The sequence below is a fragment of the Hordeum vulgare genome, chromosome 7H (assembly GCF_904849725.1).
Source record: "Hordeum vulgare subsp. vulgare chromosome 7H, MorexV3_pseudomolecules_assembly, whole genome shotgun sequence".
NCBI lineage: Eukaryota > Viridiplantae > Streptophyta > Magnoliopsida > Poales > Poaceae > Hordeum > Hordeum vulgare.
Genome location: NC_058524.1, coordinates 7,336,892 through 7,359,697, shown reverse-complemented (window position 1 = coordinate 7,359,697; position 22,806 = coordinate 7,336,892). Strand labels below are relative to the sequence as shown.

The 22,806-nt window shown below is 45.6% G+C and overlaps 1 protein-coding gene and 2 long non-coding RNA genes across 3 annotated transcripts; all 3 read left to right on the top strand.

The window, feature by feature from the left end:
- The first annotated feature begins 4,316 nt into the window (after positions 1–4,316).
- Positions 4,317–4,815, top strand: LOC123407567. Its single transcript, XM_045100730.1, has one exon. It carries the CDS (start codon positions 4,317–4,319, stop codon positions 4,626–4,628), a length of 312 nt encoding a protein of 103 aa, XP_044956665.1. The 3' UTR covers positions 4,629–4,815.
- A 15,232-nt stretch (positions 4,816–20,047) lies between these two features.
- LOC123412062 lies at positions 20,048–20,424 on the top strand. The gene is made up of 2 exons (XR_006613393.1): positions 20,048–20,262; positions 20,359–20,424. It is a non-coding gene; the product is annotated as an uncharacterized LOC123412062 (long non-coding RNA).
- Positions 20,425–21,478: 1,054 nt separating this feature from the next.
- LOC123407189 lies at positions 21,479–22,345 on the top strand. Its single transcript, XR_006612562.1, has 3 exons — positions 21,479–21,570; positions 21,858–21,983; positions 22,107–22,345. It is a non-coding gene; the product is annotated as an uncharacterized LOC123407189 (long non-coding RNA).
- Positions 22,346–22,806: the final 461 nt, after the last annotated feature.

Sequence of the window (22,806 nt, the reverse complement as noted above, 5' to 3'; positions counted from 1 at the left end):
ATTTTGCTCCAACACTCGGCTGGTCACGGCCTAATCGGCCTTGCCGTAGCTCCGCAAGTGTTTGGCATACCATGGAGCCGTGGTTGCACTATGTTTGCCGTACCAGGGAGCAGTGGCGGCCGATATTTCTGATGGGGAGATGCCAACAGCCTAGGAGTCTCAGCAATATCGGTGACGGTGTATCAGGATCGACTTGATCCGTGGGAAATGCTTTCTTGATCTTTGAATGCCCAACACTACACCATGTTGTTCTGGGTTGTGCAAATTGGGGGAGCGTAGATTTATTGTTTGATGTATGATGTTGATGTTTCCCGGGGGTTTATTGTCATGATTATACTTTCTCGTAGCCCCCCATGCAAAAAAAAAAACTTACCATTACTTGGAGCCATTGTATGGGACTTTGCTATATTTTTTCAAACTATGCACCATAGTGAAGTCCAACTTAATATGTTGTTGTATTGTTGTACTGTAATTGATATGTCTCCAACGTATCAATCTTTTTTGTAGTATTCATATCATATTTAACCATGTTTATAGTATTTTATATGGTTTTGATCTACTATATATGATTTAATTAGAACTAATCCGGACTGACGCTGTTTTGAGCAGAATTACCATGATGTTGTTTGTGTGTTGAAAATAAAAGTTCTCGAAATCGACCGAAACTTTTTTACAATTTCTTATGAAAGGAAACAGACGTAGGAAGCTTCAAGGGAGTACCAGAAGACCCACATGGGCCCCACAGTGGTCGCGCCAAAATACCTTGTGCCCCCCTGTGGCACTTCTTGGCTTGATTCCAACGCAGAAAAAACCATATATATTCTGAAACCCCCGAAAGTTAACCTAGAATTTTCGCTCCGCCGGCGCAAGCTTCTGGTCCGACGCTATCTCATCTGGAGCCCTGTTCTGGCACCTTGTCGCAGGGGAAAATTATCACCAGAGGCAATCTTCATCATCCCGACGGTCCCCATGATGAAAAGGGAGTAGTTCACCCGTGGGGCTAAGGGTATCTACCAGTAGCTATGTGTTTAATCTCTCTCTCTCGTGTTCTTGAGATGGCACGGTCTTGATGTATCACGAGCTTTGTTAATATAGTTGGATCATATGGTGTTCTTTCTTTGCTATCTTGATGCGATGAATTGAGTCTTTCCCTTTGAGGTTTTGTTATGTTGGATTGGATTTGAGAACACTTGATGTATGTCTTGCATGTGGATACCCTGGTGACAATGGGGTGTTCTGTTGATTCACTTGATATATGTTTTGGTAATCAACTTGCTGATTCCCGTGGTGACAATGGGGTAATCTATGCATATGGGTTGATACACATTCTTGTCCTACTTTCTCTAGTAGAAATATTGGGTACTCTTTGATGTTCTTTGTGTTGAATAGAACATGACGAATCTGAAATTGTTTGATGCGTGAATCTGAAATTCTAGGTCTCTTTGTGACATATATATGGTTGACTCAATAGACTGATCGAAAATGAAAACTTTAAGGTGGTTCTACTACCTACAACAATTACATCATATGTTCTTCGTTAGATAGGAACATTGGAGTGATTCTTTATCGCATGTTGAGGAATAGGTATATGATTTAGTTATGCTAGCATTGTTGAGAGGTTGCACTAGTGAAGGGATGAACCCTAGGTCTTGTTGCCAAGCACTGATATAACGTTTTGCTCGTTGTTTACTACTTGTTACCTTAACGTTTTTATAATTTCAGATTACAAAGACCTATTTCTTCATTAATATTGCACTTGTATCACCATTTATTCGCCGAACTAGTGCACTTATTCAATTTACCATTGTATTGGGTATTTTGAGGACACAAGAAATTTCTTGTATTTGATTGCAGGTATGTTTGGGAGAGAACAATTTCATCCTACACCTCTCATGGATTGATAAACCTTAGGTCATCCATTTGAGGGAAATTTGTTATTGTCCTACAAGACTCTGCAATTGGAGGCCCAAAAACATCTACAAGAATAAATATGTGTAGTTTATATCATTTATTACATCAAAACCTTTTGAAAAGGCCGAGGAAGGCCTCCAGAATTTCATCCTCTGGACCAGAATTGCGTAAACGTCATGCCGGGAAGGGCACGATGCTTGGGAAGCATGGAGGAGCTCGTCAACGCCGCCTCCACCGCCTGTTGCTACCCCGGTAGGTCGACATGGTCAAAGCCGATCTGGGGCAACAAAGTTCTCTCGGCCTTTTTCCCAGTTGATGGGGGTGTGTCCGTCTCCTTTTCGCCCTACAACATTGGAGCCTTTCAGGCCAAAGATGTCGGGCGATCGAGCACTGGCTGTTCCTTGTCAAGGGGAATCTTTTTCCCCTTGGTCCTCGGCGACCCAGGATGAGACCTCCCATGATCCGCCTCTTCCTAAGGCTCTTCTATGTACCCCTCCGTTTTAGACACGAGAGGGGCAGAGCATGATGAAACCTCCCCCAACCAGCGTTGAGCAGGGGGATTAGTGCCCATGTCCGAGGAGCTCCGAGCCAGAGAGACCGAAGGAATTCCGTCAACCGTGTCTTTTTTGGCATCAAAGCGGTGTGGTGGGCTGATAAAGCAAGGAAGTAGGGGAATAAAATCATATTAGAAAAAAAATGCTTTGCAAAATAAATGGAAAAAGGCATTAAGTGAATTACCTTGTCGGGGTCGGATGTCCCATGCGCTTGGGCGTCCTTAGAGCAGCTAGAGTGCACCGGTTCCACCGGTGGCGATAACTGGGCACGCAGGGTGACATTGGGCGTTCTTAGAGCAGCCAGAGTGCACCGGTTCCTCTACCTCTTATACGACCGAGTAGGACCTGTTAGCACTAATCTTGACAGATGCGCGTGTGACCGGGTCGTGCGCAGCTGCTGGACCAAGTCATGTGGCCGTTGTGGACATATTGCTTGAGTGGCGTACGTGCGCCTGCATGTACCTAGATTAGTCGGGTCAGTGGCCGAACATGGCGGCAGGTTAGTGCGTGTGTGGGCTGGCTGGTGGGCAGAAGTGGAACGAGGCGTGCGTACGCTGCGTGCTCTGCCTATATAACCATCACGTGTACTGCTTGTATGAGTTTGAGCCAGCTGAATACAGAAAAGATTAGGGCGTTGGTGCGTCCGTGGCCGCGTTCGTCGCCGGCAAAATTCCGTGTTGTCTCCCTTCTTCTACCTTTGTTCGTGCGAGTGAAAGAAGAAGAGAGGGGCTGCCCCTCCTGCAGCCCCAACATTTGGTATCTGAGCTTGATGGTCTTGGGCATGTTTGCCGTATCGGAGGCGTACCGGCGATGGCGGTGGTTGCCGGTGGCTGCGCGGAGCTCCGGGCTGTATGTCGGCCTGTTGAGGTGCGCGGCGTGGCGGCTGTCATGTCTGATGCGGAGTCCATCGACGTCAAGCGACACAACAACGGTGGTTCGGGCGCGGCAAGCAGACAACATGTGGCAGCGGGCACGGAGGCGCTGGACAGAGACAGGCATGCCGACGACATACAGGAGTCGGGGCTCCTGCCGGCAGATCGTGCAGCGAGACGGCATACAGGAGTCGGGGCTCCTGCCGGCAGATCGTGCAGCGAGATCGTGGCTTAGGGGGAGATTGTTAGGCATAAGCCACGTGTGTGCGTGCGTCGAGCTAGACGCCGGTATGTAGCTGCGTTGAGTGTGTCCATGCATGCATGAGTTTGTTAGCTAGCTATACACATGGGAGAGTGGGCTCGGTCATTAGAGGATAAGCACCACGATGTAGTAGTGGCCGGGAGTTCAGGCTAGTTAGTGCGTGTGTGGAGTTGTGGCCGGGTCGTGCGTCTGTGCACACGGGTATAAATACCTCCCATGTGTATTGGTTGGCTGGGCCGGTGTGTGTGGCGGTGCTCCGGTGTGTTGCCGAGCAACATGGTGTGCCGAGCCAAGTGTGAGGGGCCTAGAAGCTGTAGTCTCCGTCGGTACCGTGATGTGTGTCCGGTCGGCGTGAGAGTTCTTCCGGGTTGTGCCGCGTGCGTGCGTGTGTACCTCATGTATGTGTTCGAGTCGTGAGAAATAAAGCCAAGATATAGGCGTTGGTGCGCCGCGGCGTTCGTCGCCGGAAAAATCATGGTGTCTCCTTCATCTACCTTCGTCCGGCGTTTGGGTCGCCGGTGGGTTTGTCCCAACATTTGGTATCATGGGCTTGATGGTCTTGGGCATGTTCGCCGTACCGGAGGCGTACCGGCGATGGCGGTGGTTGTCGGTGGCTGCGCGGAGCTCCGTGTTGTATGTCGGCCTGTTGAGGTGCACGGCATGGCGGCTGTCATGGCAGACGCGGAGTTGGCGCACAGTGAGCCGTGGAGCATGGCCATGCCGTGCGTGCTGGGAGCGGGGCGGCCGCGGCGGACCTGCGTGGTGGCGCAGAGGCTGCGGTGGCGCGGCATGGCTCGATGGCGTGGAGGAGAAGCCGTTCGTGCGGCGGGTGAGGCAGCTCGAGCGGCCATGTTGCTTGCGTCAGGACGCGGCATGTGCGTGAGCCGAGGGTGTGTGGATCATCGGAGGAGAACGCGTCGAGTGGAGCGCAGGACGGCCGCGTCGATCACGTCAGTGCGTGATCGTGTGTGCGAGCCGGGGCGTGCAGGGCGTGGCGTCATCGAGGTGCTCGGCGTTTGTCCCCGTTGAAGAGGACAACCGGCGTAGGTCGTCGGAGCTGGAGAACGTCAGGCGTGCGTCGCCGGACAAGGAGCTCGGCGTGTGTCGCCGGAGACGAAAGGAGACATTCAAGGCGAGGGTCGACGGCGTGTCGTGTGAAGATTAGGGGGGAAAATGTTAGCACTAATCTTGACAGATGCGCGTGTGACCGGGTCGTGCGCAGCTGCCGGACCAAGTCATGTGGCCGTTGTGGACATATTGCTTGAGTGACGTACGTGCGCCTGCATGTAGCTAGATTAGTCGGGTCAGTGGCCGAACATGACGGCAGGTTAGTGCGTGCGTGGGTTGGCTGATGGGCAGAAGTGGAACGAGGCGTGCGTACGCTGCGTGCTCTGCCTATATAACCATCACGTGTACTGCTTGTATGAGTTTGAGCCAGCTGAATACAGAAAAGATTAGGGCGTTGGTGCGTCCGTGGCGGCGTTCGTCGCCGGCAAAATTCTGTGCTGTTTCCTTCTTCTACCTTTGTTCGTGCGAGTGAAAGAAGAAGAGAGGGGCTGCTGCAGCCCCAACAGGACCTCGCTCTCCCCCTCCTCCTCCTCGGAATCAGCCTCGGAGAAGGGATTGTGGTGACTTTCAGTTCTTGCATCCGTGGTATCTCATTGGATGGGCATGCTCTTTGTCTTGTTCTTGATTTTCCCCTTCACTTTGATAGGGACCTTGTAAGTGTCCCTGGACAAAAGCTTCACAAGATGGGGGTCCTGGGTTCCTTTGGTAGTAGTGACGGGGACTCCATTTTGTTGACCTATATTACATCCGTCCAGGATTAAAGGTCCAGCGAGCAACGTATAGCAAGTTCAGATTTACAAGGCCGCAACAATTAATTCCCTCCATTGTGCTCCAGTTTGCTAGACTGATTGCATCCGAGAATTAAAAACGTTTTGTTCATTACACCCAAGGAAGCGTGCAACCATGGACGGATTCAGGTCCCAGGCATAAGGCTGGTCACAATGGGGAGGAACTTAGCAGTAACATCGCACACTCCAATACAACTTTGCTTATGTGGCACATATTTAATGAAGAGAGAGGTGCTTGTGGTAACTAGCTAAGTTACCGGAACATCACACACTCCAACAAACAATGAGTCTATAGCCTAATAAATGCATTGTTGCATGACACTACATATATGTTACTCCCCATTGTGGAGGTAGGAACATAGTCTAAAAAAGTGTGTAGGTTCCTACCTTATGTTACTCTCCGTCACAATGGGGAGTAACATTGAGTAGTAACATACATGACACATAAGCATGTTACTACTCTATGTTACTACCTTCATAGTGGGTGGTAACTTAGGGGTGGTAACTTAGAGGGTTCATTTATTGCTTTTGTGGGATCTATAGTAGCATTTTATAAAGAAACAACCTCTAGCATTAAAAAAGTCTCGTACAAAGCGCGAAGTTACGGTAATCACGGTGGTTACTCCAATTCCTTCTCTCCTCATTAACTCACTGCCACGTAGGAAATTTTGCTGAGCTGGACATGAAGTTACCACCGAAGTTACCTGCATTGGGGCCAGGGCCAGCCTAAGGGACGGTAGCCTGGGGCGTGAGGCCCATCTACTTCGCATACTGTAGCACTACGGCTATAGTAAATGTTACAGTCAACAAAGGTTTGCCTAGGGCATTGCTCATTCGTGGGTTCGCCACTGCATGCAACCAATAGCAGCTATGGGCATGCATGCATCAAATACAATTCCTGGCATTAATTAAGTCTAAACGTGTACGTGCACTTAATTAGGGCTGCTCCTTGGTCCCGTGTTTCACTTTGGGAAACACTTTCCATCAATCGTCCTATAAAAGTCATTCTTCAGACCGGTCAGGAGACGTAGATACATTTTTCATCCCACGGTTGGTGCTACTTCCCAAATCCTAGCTTTGTTTCCATACCTCGCTGATTTTTACGTCCTAGCTATAACCTCGCTCGTCAGTTATCACACATTAATCTACCTATCCCAAACCCACTAGATACTCTTTCCCGGATCGCCAGCTCCCGATTTTTCTCACGCGCCGACGTCACCATTGCCCCGCCGCTCTTGGTCTCTCCGCGCTTGCCCTCCCTGCCGCATCCATCAGTTTTAGATTGCCAGTGCACCGTCCTGTTTGATGGATGCACCTGACTTATCCACCTCAAGCATGAGCGAGCGCCGAACCCCATTCCCAGGCATCTCCGCCAGGTTCGGACCCCAAGCTCCACGGTCCAACACGCCGGATTGTTGTCTCGGTTGTGGTGCAAAGCCAGCACACGAGGAAGGTTGTGCCACTCCCCTGCAGGTAGCATATGGGCCTCACCTTTGTATTGAGTCCTCCAATATTATTTTTTCTGTTCATATGATGCTTATATCATACTTGTAATTGATCATTGCATTGTCTATGATTTTGGTTAGCCTTCGATGGTTCTATCTGATTTGTAATTGATCACTAGCTAGATCATCTATGAATTTCAGTTATTTGGGAACACACATCACCAAATCACGGTAGTATGCCTCCCAAACTTTGCGGTAATATCAATTTTGTTATAGTTTAAAACTCTCATGCTTCCATCCATGATTAAACCTGTTCACAAAGTACCACGTTCACGCTTCTGTATTTATATTGGAATGAACACGCTTCTAAACTTTGTATAATTTATTTCGAAAAGAAGAACTTCATACAATTTTCTTCCATAGTTTATAAAAATTTGACCAATTGGTATGTTGGTGAGATCCATCCTCTTGCTTCCATTTGAGTCCAGTGTTTACCACATGTTCCATGGTACTTCTACATTGCAATACATATGCTTCTTGGGGCAATATAGTTTGCTTCAGCCGGTGAATATCAGCTGATTGAATATCAGCGAATTAGTGCTTCGTGTTAGTCATGCTTCACTGATTTTTAGTATATGCTTCTAATGTAGACATATAGTGCCGCACAACAATATTTTTTAACAAACATTAAATTTGTGTATCCAAATCTTGCTTGCAAAGCGTGTAGATTCCTCAAACCATTTTCTATGCTTCTAGTGCATGATGGCACCAATTTTTTGCTTCCTATTAGCCACGCTTCCCACTTTTGATTTGTCACGTATGTCACATATGGGTTGATTGACCTTGACAAAAATCCCGTAGTTCATCCCATATATAGATTCCCGTAGTTCATCTCAACTTGACAAAAATCCTCTTTCGCCGGGCCTTTTGGACTCGAAATCGAAACACAGAGACTGGTTCAAATCCACCTGAGAACGAACAATGGAAAAGATGTCAAGCGGGTGCAAGCTCGCGGAGCTAGGAAGGATGGAAGAAATCCTGATCAATTTACTCGTTGTTTACTACTTGTTACCTTACCGTTTTTATATTTTCAGATTACAAAGACCTATTTCTATCATCAATATTGCACTTGTATCACCATCTATTCGCCGAACTAGTTCACCTATTCAATTTATCAATGTATTGGGTGTGTTGGGGACACAAGAAATTTCTTGTATTTGATTGCAAAATTGTTTGGGAGAAAACATTTTTATCCTACACCTCCCACAGATTGATAAACCTTAGGTCATCCACTTGAGGAAAATTTGTTATTGTCCTACAAAACTCCGCAATTGAAGGCCCCAAAACATCTACAAGAATGAATATGTGTAGTAGATATCAGTTATTACATCAAATCCTTTTGAAAGGTCGAGGAAGGCCTCCGGAATTCCATCCTCGATGGACCGCAATTGTGTAAACGCCATGCCGGGCAGGGCTCGATGCTCGTGAAGCATGGAGAAGCTCGTCAGCGCCGCCTCCACCACCTGTTGCTACCCCGGTAGGTCGACCTGGTCAAAGCCGATCAGGTGCAACAATGTTCTCTCAGCCTTGTTCCAAATTGATGGGTGTGTGGTCGTCTCCTTTTCGCCCTACGACATTGGAGCCGTTGGGGCTGAAGATGTCGGGCGATCGAGCACGAGCTCTTCCTTTTCAAGGGGAATCTTTTTCCCCTTGGTCCTCAGCGACCCAGGATGGAGCACGATGAAATCTCCCTTGATCCGCCTCTTCCTAAGGCGCTTCTATGCCCCCATCCATGTTAGACACGAGAGGGGCAGAGCACCATGAAACCTCCCCCAATTTGCATTGAGCGGGGGCATTAGGGCTCATGTCCAAGCAGCTCCGAGCTAGAGAGACCGAAGAATTTCCATCATCCGTGACTTGTTCGGCGGGAAAGTGGTGTGGTGGGCTGTGAAAGCAAGGAAGTAGGGGACTAAATCCTATTAATAGAAAATGTTTGGCAAAATAAATCAAAAAAGGAATTAAGTGAATTACCTTGTCGGGGTCGGATGCCCCATGCGCTGAGGACGTTGGGCGTCCTTAGATGACCTACAGCCCACCGGTGGCGACGACTGGGCCCACAGGGTGGCATAAGTCTTCCTCAACCTCTTATAGGGTCGAGTAGGATCTCACTGTCCCCCTCCGCCTCCTCGGAGTCAGCCTCGGAGAAGGGATTGTGATGAATTTCAGTTCTTGCATCTGTAGTATCTCATTGGATGGACATGCTCTTTGTCATGTTCTTCCTTTCCCCATTTGCTTTGATAGGAACCTTTTAAGTGTCCTTGGCCAAAAGCTTCACAAGATGGGGGTCCTTGGTTCCTTTGGAAGTGGTGACGATGACTCCATTTTCGTGGTCTATATTACCTCCGTCCAGGATTAACAGTCGAGCGAGCAACGCATAGCAAGTTCAGATTTACAAGGCCGCAACAATTAACTTTCCTCCATTATGCTCCAGTTTGCTAGACCGATTGCATTCAAAAATTAAAAACGCTTTGTTTGTTGAACCCAAGGAAGTATACAACCATGGGCGGATTTAGGCCCCGGGCAAAAGGGGCGGTAGCCTGAGGCGTGAGGCCTACCTACATCATGTACTGTAGCACTGCGGCTCTGGGCCTCAGCCCGGTTCGTCTGGGGCCTGGCCCATCCCTGGATTCGCCACTAAATGCAACCAATAGCAGCTATGGACATGCATGCATCTAATACAATTGCTGGCATTAATTAAGCCTAAATTTATGAATGCACTTAATTAGGCTGCTCCTTGGTCCTGTGTTCTACCTGTTGGGACTTTTAAACCCAAACGGACACGCCTACATGATGCATGAACTTTGTATTTTTTTTCACTAATTGATCTAAATGAGTCACTCAAGTATCATGAAATTTCCCACATATAATAAACTAGAATGAATCTTCCATTTCTGTAGTCATCGATTGAGCCTGTGGTCATTGTGTTGACCAAGATTCTCGTTCTTGTCTCATGAGATTTGAAAGATAGATAGGTAGCGCAACCGGCAAATAATTGCCGAATAGATTATGTGCACGGTATTTCCTTAAACAAAGCTAAGAACCATTCGGTAGTGTGTATCAACATTTCAAAAAAAGAAAGATCATTTGAGTGGATAACATGCTCGATTGACGTTAGGACATGGTCCTAATGCATTTTTTGGTTTTGGCGGGGGGGGGGGGGGGGGGGGGGGGGGAGGTCATGGTTACAGGGCCTTTGCAGTGATCGCCCAAATGTTAAGGTTGGCATGGCACATGTGGTGTATATATAGCCGGATCATGTCCAACAGTATTTGACTACCAAGGAGATGGTGTACGAAGACATGGCCATGAAAGCAGCCAGTGCACCTAATATGCAGGAATGATTTATACATTGTTGTGACCCTCGGGCAATCATGGTTCTCAAAGGTGACACGTGTTCCGCCCAGCTGTCAAACAACAAAAATAATCTAAAGCTTCCGCCCAGCTGTCAAACAACGAAAATAATCTAAAGCCACTTTGTGAATAAGTTCATGTGAAATTTATGAGAGTAAATGGTTTCAGCAACTGCACCATGTATGAACAACTTATATATGCTACCAGCAAGCAAGTGTGCCGCTCTCATGACCCTCTAACTGCTTCAGAAGACATTTTAGATACAAACGACACAGGGAAAAATAATTACAAGCGACCACAGATTCACGATTTTCTCTGCATCCTTGCCAACCCAATGTTTTCTTTTCATTGCTGAGGCAGTCATGGGCATATTCTACTTCTCCCTCGTACATTTATGATTAGGACAAGTGATGCAAGAACCCGACAATAAAATGAGAAGTAGATGAGAATAGGAAATGTCGGGAAGGGAAAGCTCGGTAGCACATTAGGATATCGTACAACATGTTCAACTATTCTGGTGCGAAACCATACCGCTGGCGAACAGCTCGTGCTCGGGAGATCGACGAAGACTCGCTCTGACCAGTTGGGCACGCTAGCCAGATTCGGCATCCAGTGATCGATTACGAGACTTCTTCCTTTCACACATATTGTGAAATGAGATGTGATATGGCGGTCTTACGTTCGCACGCAGCAGACTGTACCATGCCTCCCCTCCGGCGTTGTCTTAGGGGTCATGGCAGTGTTGATGAAGTCATTGATGCATCAATAACCTGTTAAGGGCTCGTGTATGACCTTGGCATTGCCACCTTCTGCGACCTCACACAAACACTGATGCATGCTTTGCCCCGTGCCCGTGTTTATGTCCCCCATCACTGCATTAGTTGGTAGGGACCCTCGTGTAAATCATGCTAAAGTTAACTTTCCACGGCTTCCCACAAATTGCGTGTGTTTGTTTACTTCTGTAAAGTTTGAAATCATAACTTTTTTCCCAAACCCCCAACAAAAAAATATTTTGTATCCCAAAAACCTGTACAAAATTATGGAGAACTAAATATTTTGACGTATATAGATCGTGGCCTCATGGGGTTTATGTATAGTAATCACTCTGTCACAGATTAGAAGGCATGCACGTATATCTAGATCGTCAATTTGACTTATATAAAATATGTTGTTTAACATAAAAATTATATCATCAGGAAATAGAACATCCAAAGTTTCTAATAATATATATTTTTTTAATATATGCCTCTCATTAAGTTGGTTAAATTGACGACCTAGGTACATGTGTCGGACTTGTAAACTGAGACGGAGGGAGTACGACATATGTGAGATTTGAAATACAAGGCAAGATCTTGATCGCATGGGGTTTATGTTTAGACTAATTCTATGTATATATTCAGAGTTTATATAAAATACTCAATATGTGTTTATACTTGTAATATTCACTTTCAGTTATAATGAGATCGAAGCAGACGATTCCAACTGGATTTAAAGTCTTGCGGTTCTATCATCTTTGCCGCTTCGCGGTCATTAACCGCCGATCTGGTATGTGTGAATAGTTAGGGCGTTGAATATGTTCCCTTATAGTGCCCTCCATGCCTCTTTACTATACTATTCACTCCGTGCGCTATTCACGGGATCTATTTGCTAATTAATACTCCCTCTGTAAACTAATATAAAAATGTTTAGATTATTAAAGTAGTGCTTTAAATGCTCTTATATTAATTTACGGAGGAAGTAGCCGTAATCATAACCCTTGATGTAAATGCCGAGGTAGCCCATCACGGTGACGTAGTAGAATTTGTCCATGTAATAGTCACCATAGTCAATGTACCTGCATAGAGACGGAGGCGCAAATGGGTAGCACTAATTTATAGATGAAAAAACTACAATTCGTTCTCGTTCATGATGAGAACAAATGTTTTTTTCATAATCGAGCGAAACCCATCAAGCACACATCAGTTTAGCTTAGAACCGTGTGGCTTTGTATAGGCCGTCAATAGATGATATCATGTGTACGCACTCAATTTTGACGTCATCACGGTGTTCATAACTTTGCTTTGAGCGCATCCAACAAGTCATTCTTACAATGCATATGTAGAATTGTGTCCATTATCGTTTATCGGCGCACACTCTGAATGGCTCCCACAAAGTCAGTCGTGGCCTCTTCAATCGTTTCTTCTGATCAAAGGCATCATTCCATCTGGGGTGCTAGTACACGTACATGGCCGTGAGCCACAAGATGATCTACAAGACAGTCTTAGTGTGTCAAATTTTCAAGTGAGACCTTTAACTGGGCTCAGTATTAATGCAGCCGTATAACCTTGGAGCAGTATTAGAATAGAAAATTGTCGTTTTTGGATTATTGAAGATACTAGCAATTCCTAGACTAATTTAATCCTTAAGTAAATGACGATGACAATGCTAACAATGCTAACCTCATTATTAAAGCCAAACTTGTGAGACCGCTGTAATCATGGAACATCATATCTATGATCACCGTAAGTATGTCAAACACATGAACTAGTAAAAGTGGATGAACACATCACACCATGTAGTTGAGAAAGTAAGAGATGTGATGGCACCAATACCGACATCAGTGGCCTTCTTCGTGGCATCATTCTATCAAGCATGGCGATGTGGGGGTAGTTGAGGAAGTTTAGATGGCATAGACATAGAGTAACATAGGCAAGCAGTCATTCCCAGATGCTCCCCAAAAATCACATCACCATTTTCCAAGTGCAGGATCACAAATGACGAGATTTTGTAGTCTTACTCTCCCGTGTACAAGGGGTGGATTAGGAAATAAGTTATCCATTTTGAACCGGCAAAAACAAATATGGAAAGGCGCAGCCTGTAAGTCATCAGCTGAGTAGCACGACCTAGGACAAAAAATTCCCGGTGTCCACGTGAAGACTATGGGTGTGTTTGGTTTTGAGGCAAAGCTGGTCTTCCCAAAATATTGGCGTGCCCATGAGTTCTGCCTATTGTTTGGTTGGACAGCAAATATTTGGCTTGCCTAACACAGCCGGCGTCCATGCAATTCTTGCCAATACGCGGGCGAGCCATGGGCGGCAAATTCATCAGCCAAAATATTGGATGTTTGCCTACCAGCATCCCCACGTATCATGCTTGGGTGTTACGTGAGCCAGAAAATTAATTAGCTAACTGGTATACTTACGCCTCCACAAATCGTATCCATCCAACCGATAGTGCGTGTGTTTCACTCGGCATAGTGCGTGTGTTTCACTCGGCCAAAAGCGTGTGCATGCTGCTTCACTGAACCTTTTTTACTGTTTTTTTTTCATGTTTGATCATCATGATTTATTGGCTTCTTATATGAAAAATTTCAAGTTAGGACCTCATATGCTCATTCACCAAAAAATAAGAAGTAGAAAGACCTCAAATACTGATATGTGGCATGTTAATGGGATACCAACCAAAGAGGGAACCAACCATTTTGTCAAATAAATGGAAGGTGCTATGGCTACAATCCGAACAACACCGCCAAAATTTAGGTCACGCCCTTGCTTTGGCTATGCCAATAATTTGGCAGGGCGAGTTGGGGCACAAACCAAACAACCCCTATATACCGGGAGATACCAATCAACAATATACATCTATACTACTAATAAACAAGCAAACAAGAACTTTTTATGTAAACCCAATAAAACGTACACGGATCTATTATCACCGCATGATTAGGCCCACTAAATTCAATCTAACGGCTAGCCTTAACCTAATCCATTCTCTGTGTGCACTTAACAATTTGCATTGACTGACCGTGCTCCACCGCGGAGAAAAAATGAAACTCCACACCCGATTAATTAGGAAACTGTAATCACGATGATGACTTATTAGGAAACTAATGACGATCGCGTCTTATTAGGAAACTAATCGGGTATTCGCACATATTGACACGTCCATCACCTCAACCTGATCCCGACTGCGGCGGCAGGGAAGGAGATGGGGCGCGCTTCCTACATCCGGATCAAGCACGAGGAGGAGCGGCGCGAGGCGTCCTGGGACTGGGAGAAGCCCAATGGCCAGGTCTTCTCTGCTACCAAGGACACCAATGTAGCCGCGCGCCTCGTTGAGCTCCGCAATCAGATCCTCATCGGTAGCGCCTCCTTCGCCGACCTCGCCGCTGGTCCTCCGTGAGGTGCGGCGGCGACCTAGGTACGCCTCCACTTGTCCTGCCTACGCACTTTGCAGGCTTCTAGATAGGGTCTCCGATCGTGGCGAACTGGAAGCACCAGCCAAGGAAGAGCTAGACAGCGCGGAGGTCCTCTCCAGCCAGGACTGCGTGACCAGCCCGAGATCCACCGCGAGGCAGGCACTTCTTCGTCCTTTTTGTTCTTCTGTTACCCAGCCAAACCAATTTTCTTGAGAACAATCGTATCTGGTTAAGACCAACACATGAACCTACAACACAAGTAATGGGGGAGCGACTAAGATAGAGGATGAACCCGTGGTTGCTCTCTGGCTCTTTTCTTCAAAGCAATCAGAGAAAGGGTGCAAAGGAAACTATATTTTATTCCTGAGAAAGCAATCTTTTATGAAATATAGTGTTGTGTTTGTGCGCCCTCATTTGGCAAGAGTTTATATTACTATTTGTGTCTGTATGAAAGTTCTCACATTAGTTGATGCAGAATATGTCTATATTTTTACCAAGGGGTTCTAATGATTCCAAGACTGCGATATGTGCAGATCTAGAAACTCTTTCTTCCCGTGATGGGCAATGGGCCAAGCCGATCCGTTGTTGCCTTTGAAAGTGCACAGGCATTGCTTCTGTACAGTACTAATTTTAGAGGATTATGGGGCTGTTTGGACAAGAGCCAAGGGTTAGCCAACCAAATTTTTGGCCTTGACCAGCGCATTGGCGGATGTTTGGATCAGCTCCAAATATTTGCATGGCCCTGAGCCCATCAGCTCTCCATGTTGATTAAGTAGCCAAAATATTGGTGAGACTGTGGCGGCTGAATTGTCCGCCAATTTTTTGGTGTGCCGATGGTTGGCAGGGCCACCACGAGCAGCAACCAAACAAGCCGTATATTTCGTAAGGATCCATTTTTTATGGTCATGTCAACCATGATCGGCTTTGCAAAAAGCCAAGGTTAGTGACAATTGTCTTTCATTTCCTCACAAAGGTGTGTGCATGTGTGTTGAATATCATCTTTCACTTTTTAGCTGGAGGTATTGCAGTCAGTAACAAGGTCCTTTTGTACTTATGACCAGGTGTTAGGTACAGGTCAACTTAATGTTTATATTTGAACAAATACATAATTGTGCTTGATCTTCAAATAGAGGCACAGATTGGGAGGTAACTCACACTACTCCAAACACCTTATGCTTATGGTGTAGCCATATATAACACATTTTGCACAAGGAGATCACATATCTTGATTCACATGCATTTCTTACCAGACGCATAATAGGAAACCTTGGTATGTATGATGTGGACCCTGAAACATAAGGTGGATAAATACAGTAGGGTATGGAAATATCGGGAAGCTGTTCATCTCATTGATTTCTCTCAATGGATTCATATAAAGGCCCGGGTGTATATGAATGCCCAACATATTATGTGGCTGCAACTGTACGTCAGGGAGTTACAGTTATCTCAAAGCTAATGGCAGGCCAATTTTTTTAGAGTGTTTGCATCTCAAAGGATGAACACATTTGTCATGACCTCCAGATTATGAGTAAGCGTGGTTTTTCTTCGGCCGACTCAACATACCTACTAGTATACCACTTTGCCGACCGCCAAAATATGCTGACGATTTTTCTTCGGCCGACGGTGTATATCTAGGTATGTCTATGGACCATACAAAAACTGTAAGTATACTATTTTCCATCGGCTACTAGCTCGATTCCGGTTCTGCAAGTTTATTTTGTCAATTGTGTTGTAAAAATCAAGCAGACAATGTATCTTCCACTCATGAAATATTCAATTCGAATATCTCGTTCATTTAGCCCGATGAATATCTGCTAAAAAGTTGCTAGTGGAAACCAGAAATAAATTTTTCTAGTCCCTTCTGCTGCATATGAAATTTATCATACATAAATATACTCAGCTACCGCCAGATGTGCAACAACTATTTATATATGAGTACTGAAGGAGTGTGTATCTCAATATGGCTCACGAGTCATTCTAGCACCTCTCTCTCCATCATTAACTGTAGGTTAGAAAATGCAACAAAAGATCAGTGCATAAAACAACATCGATTGAATGTGTGACGCATGTTTTGTTCATGCTTGAGTGTGAACAAGGTTCATCGTCTTCTGATACACTCACAGACTCACTGTTATGATAAACAGTGCAAGAGAAAAGAAATACAAATGTTGTGAGAATGGGAGATGTCTGGAAGGGAAACAATGTTGGGTACAAATTCACGAGTAGGACCAACACAAGGGCCTGGGGTCCGCGGGGACGTGCTTTTGCAAACCAGGGCAGGAAGATGGAAGAAAATTCATCAGTGCAAGAGTGCGTACCTCAAGCCATCCGGCGTCACACGGGCAATCAAATACAATAAGCTACGCGGAAGGGGCGGTTGATGGCGCTGTCCACGTCATCCTTGATTTTACTGTATGGTCGAAAAACTTGGTTTTTTTTTTGGATGAGAAACCTTCCCAAATAACACCTCCCCGCAATCGAGCCTCACGCGCACGCACCGCTGTTGTCATCTCCCTGCGCAGGCACGTCTCCTCCTCCTCCACTCGATTTCTCTGATCCCCTTCCCGCATGTTGCCTGCTCACATTCCTACCCCTTGACTCACATACAGGTGGCTGCATGGGAGGCGCCCCATAGGAGGCTCGTGCAGGTGGTGGTGGTGATGGGAGTGGGGAGTAATGGAGGCGGCGGCGGCACCAACGACGTCTAGGAAGAGCGTGTGCGTGACCGGCGCAGGAGGCTTCATCGCCTCGTGGCTCATCAAGCTTCTCCTCTCGAAGGGCCACTAAATGGTATGCGGCACCGCGCGATATCCCAGTAAGGACCCTCCTCGCTTCGATCCGTCCTTCCGAACCCCCGAAGATACAACCTCAGCTCATGCTCGTGCTGCTCCCGCCCTACGACATCGTCTGCGTCAAACTTAAAGCCCACGGAGGACGGGGACGAGTTCGGGGTGGAGATGTGGGTCGTTTTCTTTGTATCTTTCGCTGAAGAGTTTGAAGGAGTGTCAGGTAAAGAGTCGATTTTGGTTGATTTCTTTGAGTTTAATGTCAGGATCTCTGGTGGATGCACAAACATGTTCCTCTCCCAGTTCAGCATGGTATTCTTAGTTTGCATTCTGTATATCAATCTCAAAAGGATTTGCACTATGTACTAATTATTTTCCTGTTCGAAACATGCACAAAATACACAATCCACACAGTCTAACTACTGATTTACCTTTCTCTATTTCGATTTTGTGCATGTTCCGGACATGAAAATAATTAGATGGATATTAATGGAAGACCAACAACCTAGGTAAATCGGAATAGAGAAAGGTAAATCGGAATTATTTTGTCTAGGAAAGTATTGAAATCTCTACACATACTTATGTAAGTAGATGGGTATTAATGGAAGACCAACAACCTAAAAACAGAGGAAAACACATTACACCAAAAATCTATTGTACTTGTTTTTCACCTTATGTTGATCAGATTGTTACATTAGATATGCCTTGCATCTCAAATGTCATCTCACTTCCAGAGTTGATGGTTTTAGGGGAAACTCCCCCTCCCTACCCCTCCCAACCCTAGCCGCCCCACTCCCTCCCCCTCCCTTCCTCGCCGCCACGTGAGGCAGCCGCCGGGGAAGCCCGGGGCGCCAAGGATCGTGGCGGCGGGGCCTTGGCTGCCCTGCGTCTGCGTGGGGAACTCCGGATCTGGAGCGGAGGCTCCATGGACGAGGCACGGCGAGCTAGCAGCCGTGCGGGCGGTGGATCTGGCGTCCGGACCGCGCGGACGGCGGGATCCGGTGGTCGTTGGCGGCCGGCGACGGCTTCTGCGGTTGCCGGTGCGCGCGATCTGGCGCATCCCCTCCTCCCATGTTTGGCGTGCGGGCTAGCCTGGTCGGGTCGCGCTTCCTTGGGTCGCCGGTTCTGTATAGGAGGCACTGCTGGCGGCGGGGATCTAGTTCGGGCGAAATCCCTGGCCGGCCATGGCCGGCCGCGTCGACGGCGACGCCTGAGGGCGCCGTTCCCCTCCTTGGAGGCGTCGGTATGGACTGATCCCCTCACTTCCCCTTCCCTAGGTCTCCTGGGCGAAAGCCCAAACTTTATTGGGCGGCGGCGGCGCTCACGGCGTCGTTCCCTTCTTGAAGGCGCCGCTTTGGGAACCCTGGGGTTGGGTGGCGCTTGTGGATGGTGGGCGACGGCGGTGGTGCGGCCCTATCCTAGCATGGATCTCCGTCCGTTGCTTGGAGATGGACTAGCGTAGATGGAGGTCGTCGTCTGGCGTCATGGTGGCGTCGATGGCGGAGGCACCTGCCAAGGCTGGCACCTCAATCTACTCTGAAGATGTATCGGTGGAAGATGGTGGCGGCGACACATGTGAGTGCGTCAGACCGGTTTGTGCCCCTGACCCGGTATGTGGCTCGGTCGGGGCCTCCGGTTTTAGATGTTAGGCTTAGGTGAGAGGTCTGGGTATTTGGCTCAGCTTGCACCCCTTCATCATATGGATAGGAGTAACGACAGATGTTGTCAAGATGACGGATTCAGGCATATTGTTGTACTACTTTGTAAGGTCCTCGGAAATAATCAATAAAATGGTCGCATGCATCTTTCAGATGCAGAGACTGGGGGTTATCCTCCTTTTCCAAACAAAAAAACTTCCAGAGTTGATAAAAAATAGTGCAGATAATGCTCTTGTTCTTACCTTTTCACTTGTACTCCATACTTTCTTGAGTATAATCGCAACCCAGTTCTTTGGAAAATAAGTCTAAATCAAGTGTCACCTTATAGTTATCTTTATATACTCCAATCACTGATCTGCTTATTGCATTGCCTTCAAAAGACTCACTAGGGATCGTGCGCTTTGTTTGGTTTTCACTGCAGATGTTAATGAATGTGTGAAGAGTCCAAGCCCCTGCCATGGCTCTGCAACTTGCCACAACACAGCTGGAGTTCCATTGTTCATGCCCTTTTGTCACCAGTTTTGCTAAGGAAACAAACTCATGCGCCAATCAGTTTATAAGTCAGGTAAACCATGAGAAGTTAGTACCTTGCTTTATTATTCTTACAATCAACAATGCATGCTTTAAATTCTTAAAAACGATCTTTGTTGTTTAGTCTGCTAAATATTTTGTGTTTTGGCGAGAGCACCAGAGTTGTTTTTTTCTTCATTAGCTGGTACTAACGCCTAAGAGGCATGTCACTGGTATGCTCTGTCACGGCCAAAATTTGGTTTGTGCTTAAACATGGTCTGAGGCTAGAGTGTTGGTCCATTGGTTCTAAAAATGAAAAGTTGCAAATGCAACTATCATCGTCAATCCACCAACAATACAAAATTAGTTACGTACAAAAAAGGGAAAAATAATTATGCATCTAACCATTACGTATGGATATACTTTTTCAAAACTTTATTTGTGGAAATATATTTAACAGAGTTAATAACTTCAGAAAATTGGTAACATTGCACTCAGTTACGATTATGATATATCAGCTGCATGTATTATTTATCAATACTACCTCAATTTCTTCCTATCGTATTTGTATGTATCTCATGCTCTTATTAATGTTTTAGCCTTGTATATTTGGTTTTGGAGTGAGCTCACGACAATGGCTATGAGGACAATCAAGGTGCAGCTTCTACTTATTGTCACAAAAGGGTCACAAAAAGAAACACACTATTCAATAGAGGATTAATGGTTTAGGACCTGTCTCATGGTCCGCAATGTTCACCTCCTCTGTTGCGGTGGAAGCCGAAAATGCTAGAAAAGCAGTGATGCAGAAGAACTCGCAGTGGTATGTTCTTGCTCACTTGCTATCACAAGCCCCTCATGTTGACTATTTTTTCTCGGGTGTAACTAAACTCATGTATTGAATCTTTTCTTATCTAAGGGTTTCAATACTTTCCCAACTCGGCTCTGCACTGATGGTTACTCAATGATCGATAGTCGCATGGTACTCTATCTTTTATTCTGATTGTCCCTGATTAATAAAATGGAGCAGGAGTTCCCCGGTTCCAACAGAAAAAAAAATCTAGATCAATTTCAGAATTAAATCCACATGAACCTTCTGTGAATAAACACCCAGCTTATGAAAAAAGAATGCAAATAACATTTTAATTTTACGTTCTGAGTCTAAGCAAACAAACAAATACATTGCTTTAGTAATAGCCCAAATGGATTCGATTATTCTTTCTTAGCAAAGTAAGACTAGCAAAAGGTACATGAATGTTTCTGTTTCAGGAGGAAAATAATTCAAAATCTGAAAGAATCGGATATTAGTCTATTGGATCTAATAAAGTAAATTAAGATATTTATCTATTATACATTTCGGGTAGTCTAACACTGCATCCTTCTCGTGATCTATATTAAGTTTTTTGGGAAATTTCCCTTTTAAGATTCAGGATGCCCTAGTGAAACCAGGACCGTTGTTAGTGCAATACTTTATGCCTGCACATCCATCTAGGCATGACCATCAAAATAGGGAGTTGATTTTTGACTAGAATGGAATGGCATAGTTGTGTCTACAGGATTTGACATTGTTTTAGTTCTTCTGGTTATATATTGCCTTCGTGAACGGTTGCTTGTTGGACTCTCTTTTCTCAAAAAAGGTGTTTGTAGTCTGTATGTTGTCCAGCTTATGGTTTCTTCTGAATGTTTATTAGAACTCAAGATAGTAAGGTAATGTAGTGCCTTAGTTTTCTCTTCTTAAATAACCATGTCTACATTTTACGAAGTTTTACTCAAAAGATAGAATGGTTTGACCTATTGCCCTAACACCTATGTTGTCCTAAGGAAGATCATGAATCCAAAAAATGGTGAAGAAAAAGAGATTGTGGCCTCAGTAGATGATTGGATACAATTTAATACCACAATCGCAGTCCTATAAAAACTCGACCATCATTTTCCAAGGATAGAACCACTGCTTTCTGGTAAACAATAGGAAAATTAACTGAGTGCAAGTTTCTGTTAGGTGTATCACTCTTAAAGACTGACGTTCTTGTAATTGTAGGAAATGCTAGCCAAGTAAGTGATGGAGCTGGAGCTTTCCTATTAATGAGGCGAGATGTTGCTACACAAAAGGGTCTCCCAATTTTTGGAATCTGTATGTATCACTACTTTCTCTATATGTTTAGCGACATAGCACTCTTTAGTGATCTACACGGTCTTATATTTCTTTACACAGGGAGTACATAGGAAGAATGATCCTCATATTTGGTAGAATTTTTTTTGCAGTCATGGAAAACATGTTAACACTTAGGTTTACACTTTTACTACCAACGTTCCGGGTCAACACTTTTTGGGCATCGAATCAGGGAGAATTATGATATTTTTAATCATTACAAAATTATGTTTTTTGACTCAACTAGAGTGTCCTATTTGCAACTGTAGGAGCTTTGGTGCAGTTGGAGTTGATCCAGTTGTTATCGGTGTTGGTCCTGCTGTTGCTATTCCTGTAGTAGTGAAGGTTGCGGGTCTTCAAATCAATGAGTTGACCTTCTTCTTGAGATTAATGAGGTATACTTCTTTCCATGAAAATTACAACAACTGGAAGGTTGCTACTTGTGACGTTCCTCAGTTTGCTGCTATTTAGCCTTCGTGGTAATGCCCGTCTTGATATTGCCCCGTATCTCTTTTAAGCGAGTCTGTTGGACGCGTAGGAGGGGAGCACAAAATGTGGAGTTGTGAGTTCATCCACGCTCTTTCTAGTGTTGTACTTCTTCACATCGGGAAAGAAGTTAAGCTGCGGGGAAGCCAAGGAAGTGTTGATTGTTGCCATATGTGTGGAAGCCTATCCGAGGCCTCTGTGTTGCTTGGTGAGATGTTGAAGGAGACTGAAGAAGGGTTTCTAGATATATATGATTCGTATCCCAGGTTCTTCAGATTGTGGGTGTGTAAATCTCTGAACCTGACTGTGTATTAATAAAGCAAAATAAGACCAAATTCGCTTGTGGCATTTCTTTCCCTAATTTACTTTTTGGTGATTGCATAAAAAAATCATCCAATGGTCACGTACATAATGGATAAACCATGTGCATAAATAGGTTGGGAGCGCACGGGCCTGCCTAAGGTGGTGCCACCAGGTGGCCCCCCATCCTCTAGTAACAGCATCAAACGAGGCGTAGGATGGCGTTGTCGGAGGCATCCCCATCCCCGGCCGCCGCGTAGACGGCGGCACGATGTATCGCCTCACTCTTCGTGAGCTCTCTTCTCCATTCCCTTTTGGCACTACTGCCTTGTATTCTCCGATTCTGCCTCGCATCGAAGCTTGAAGTTTCTGTTTGACAAAATACCCCGCAACGTGCAGTTCGTCAATCCACTCTTAGAGAATTATTCCAAG

Coding starts and splice junctions, on each gene's coding strand:
- LOC123407567 (XM_045100730.1), top strand. CDS start 4,317: ATGCCGTGCGTGCTGGGAGCGGGGCGGCCGCGGCGGACCTGCGTGGTG.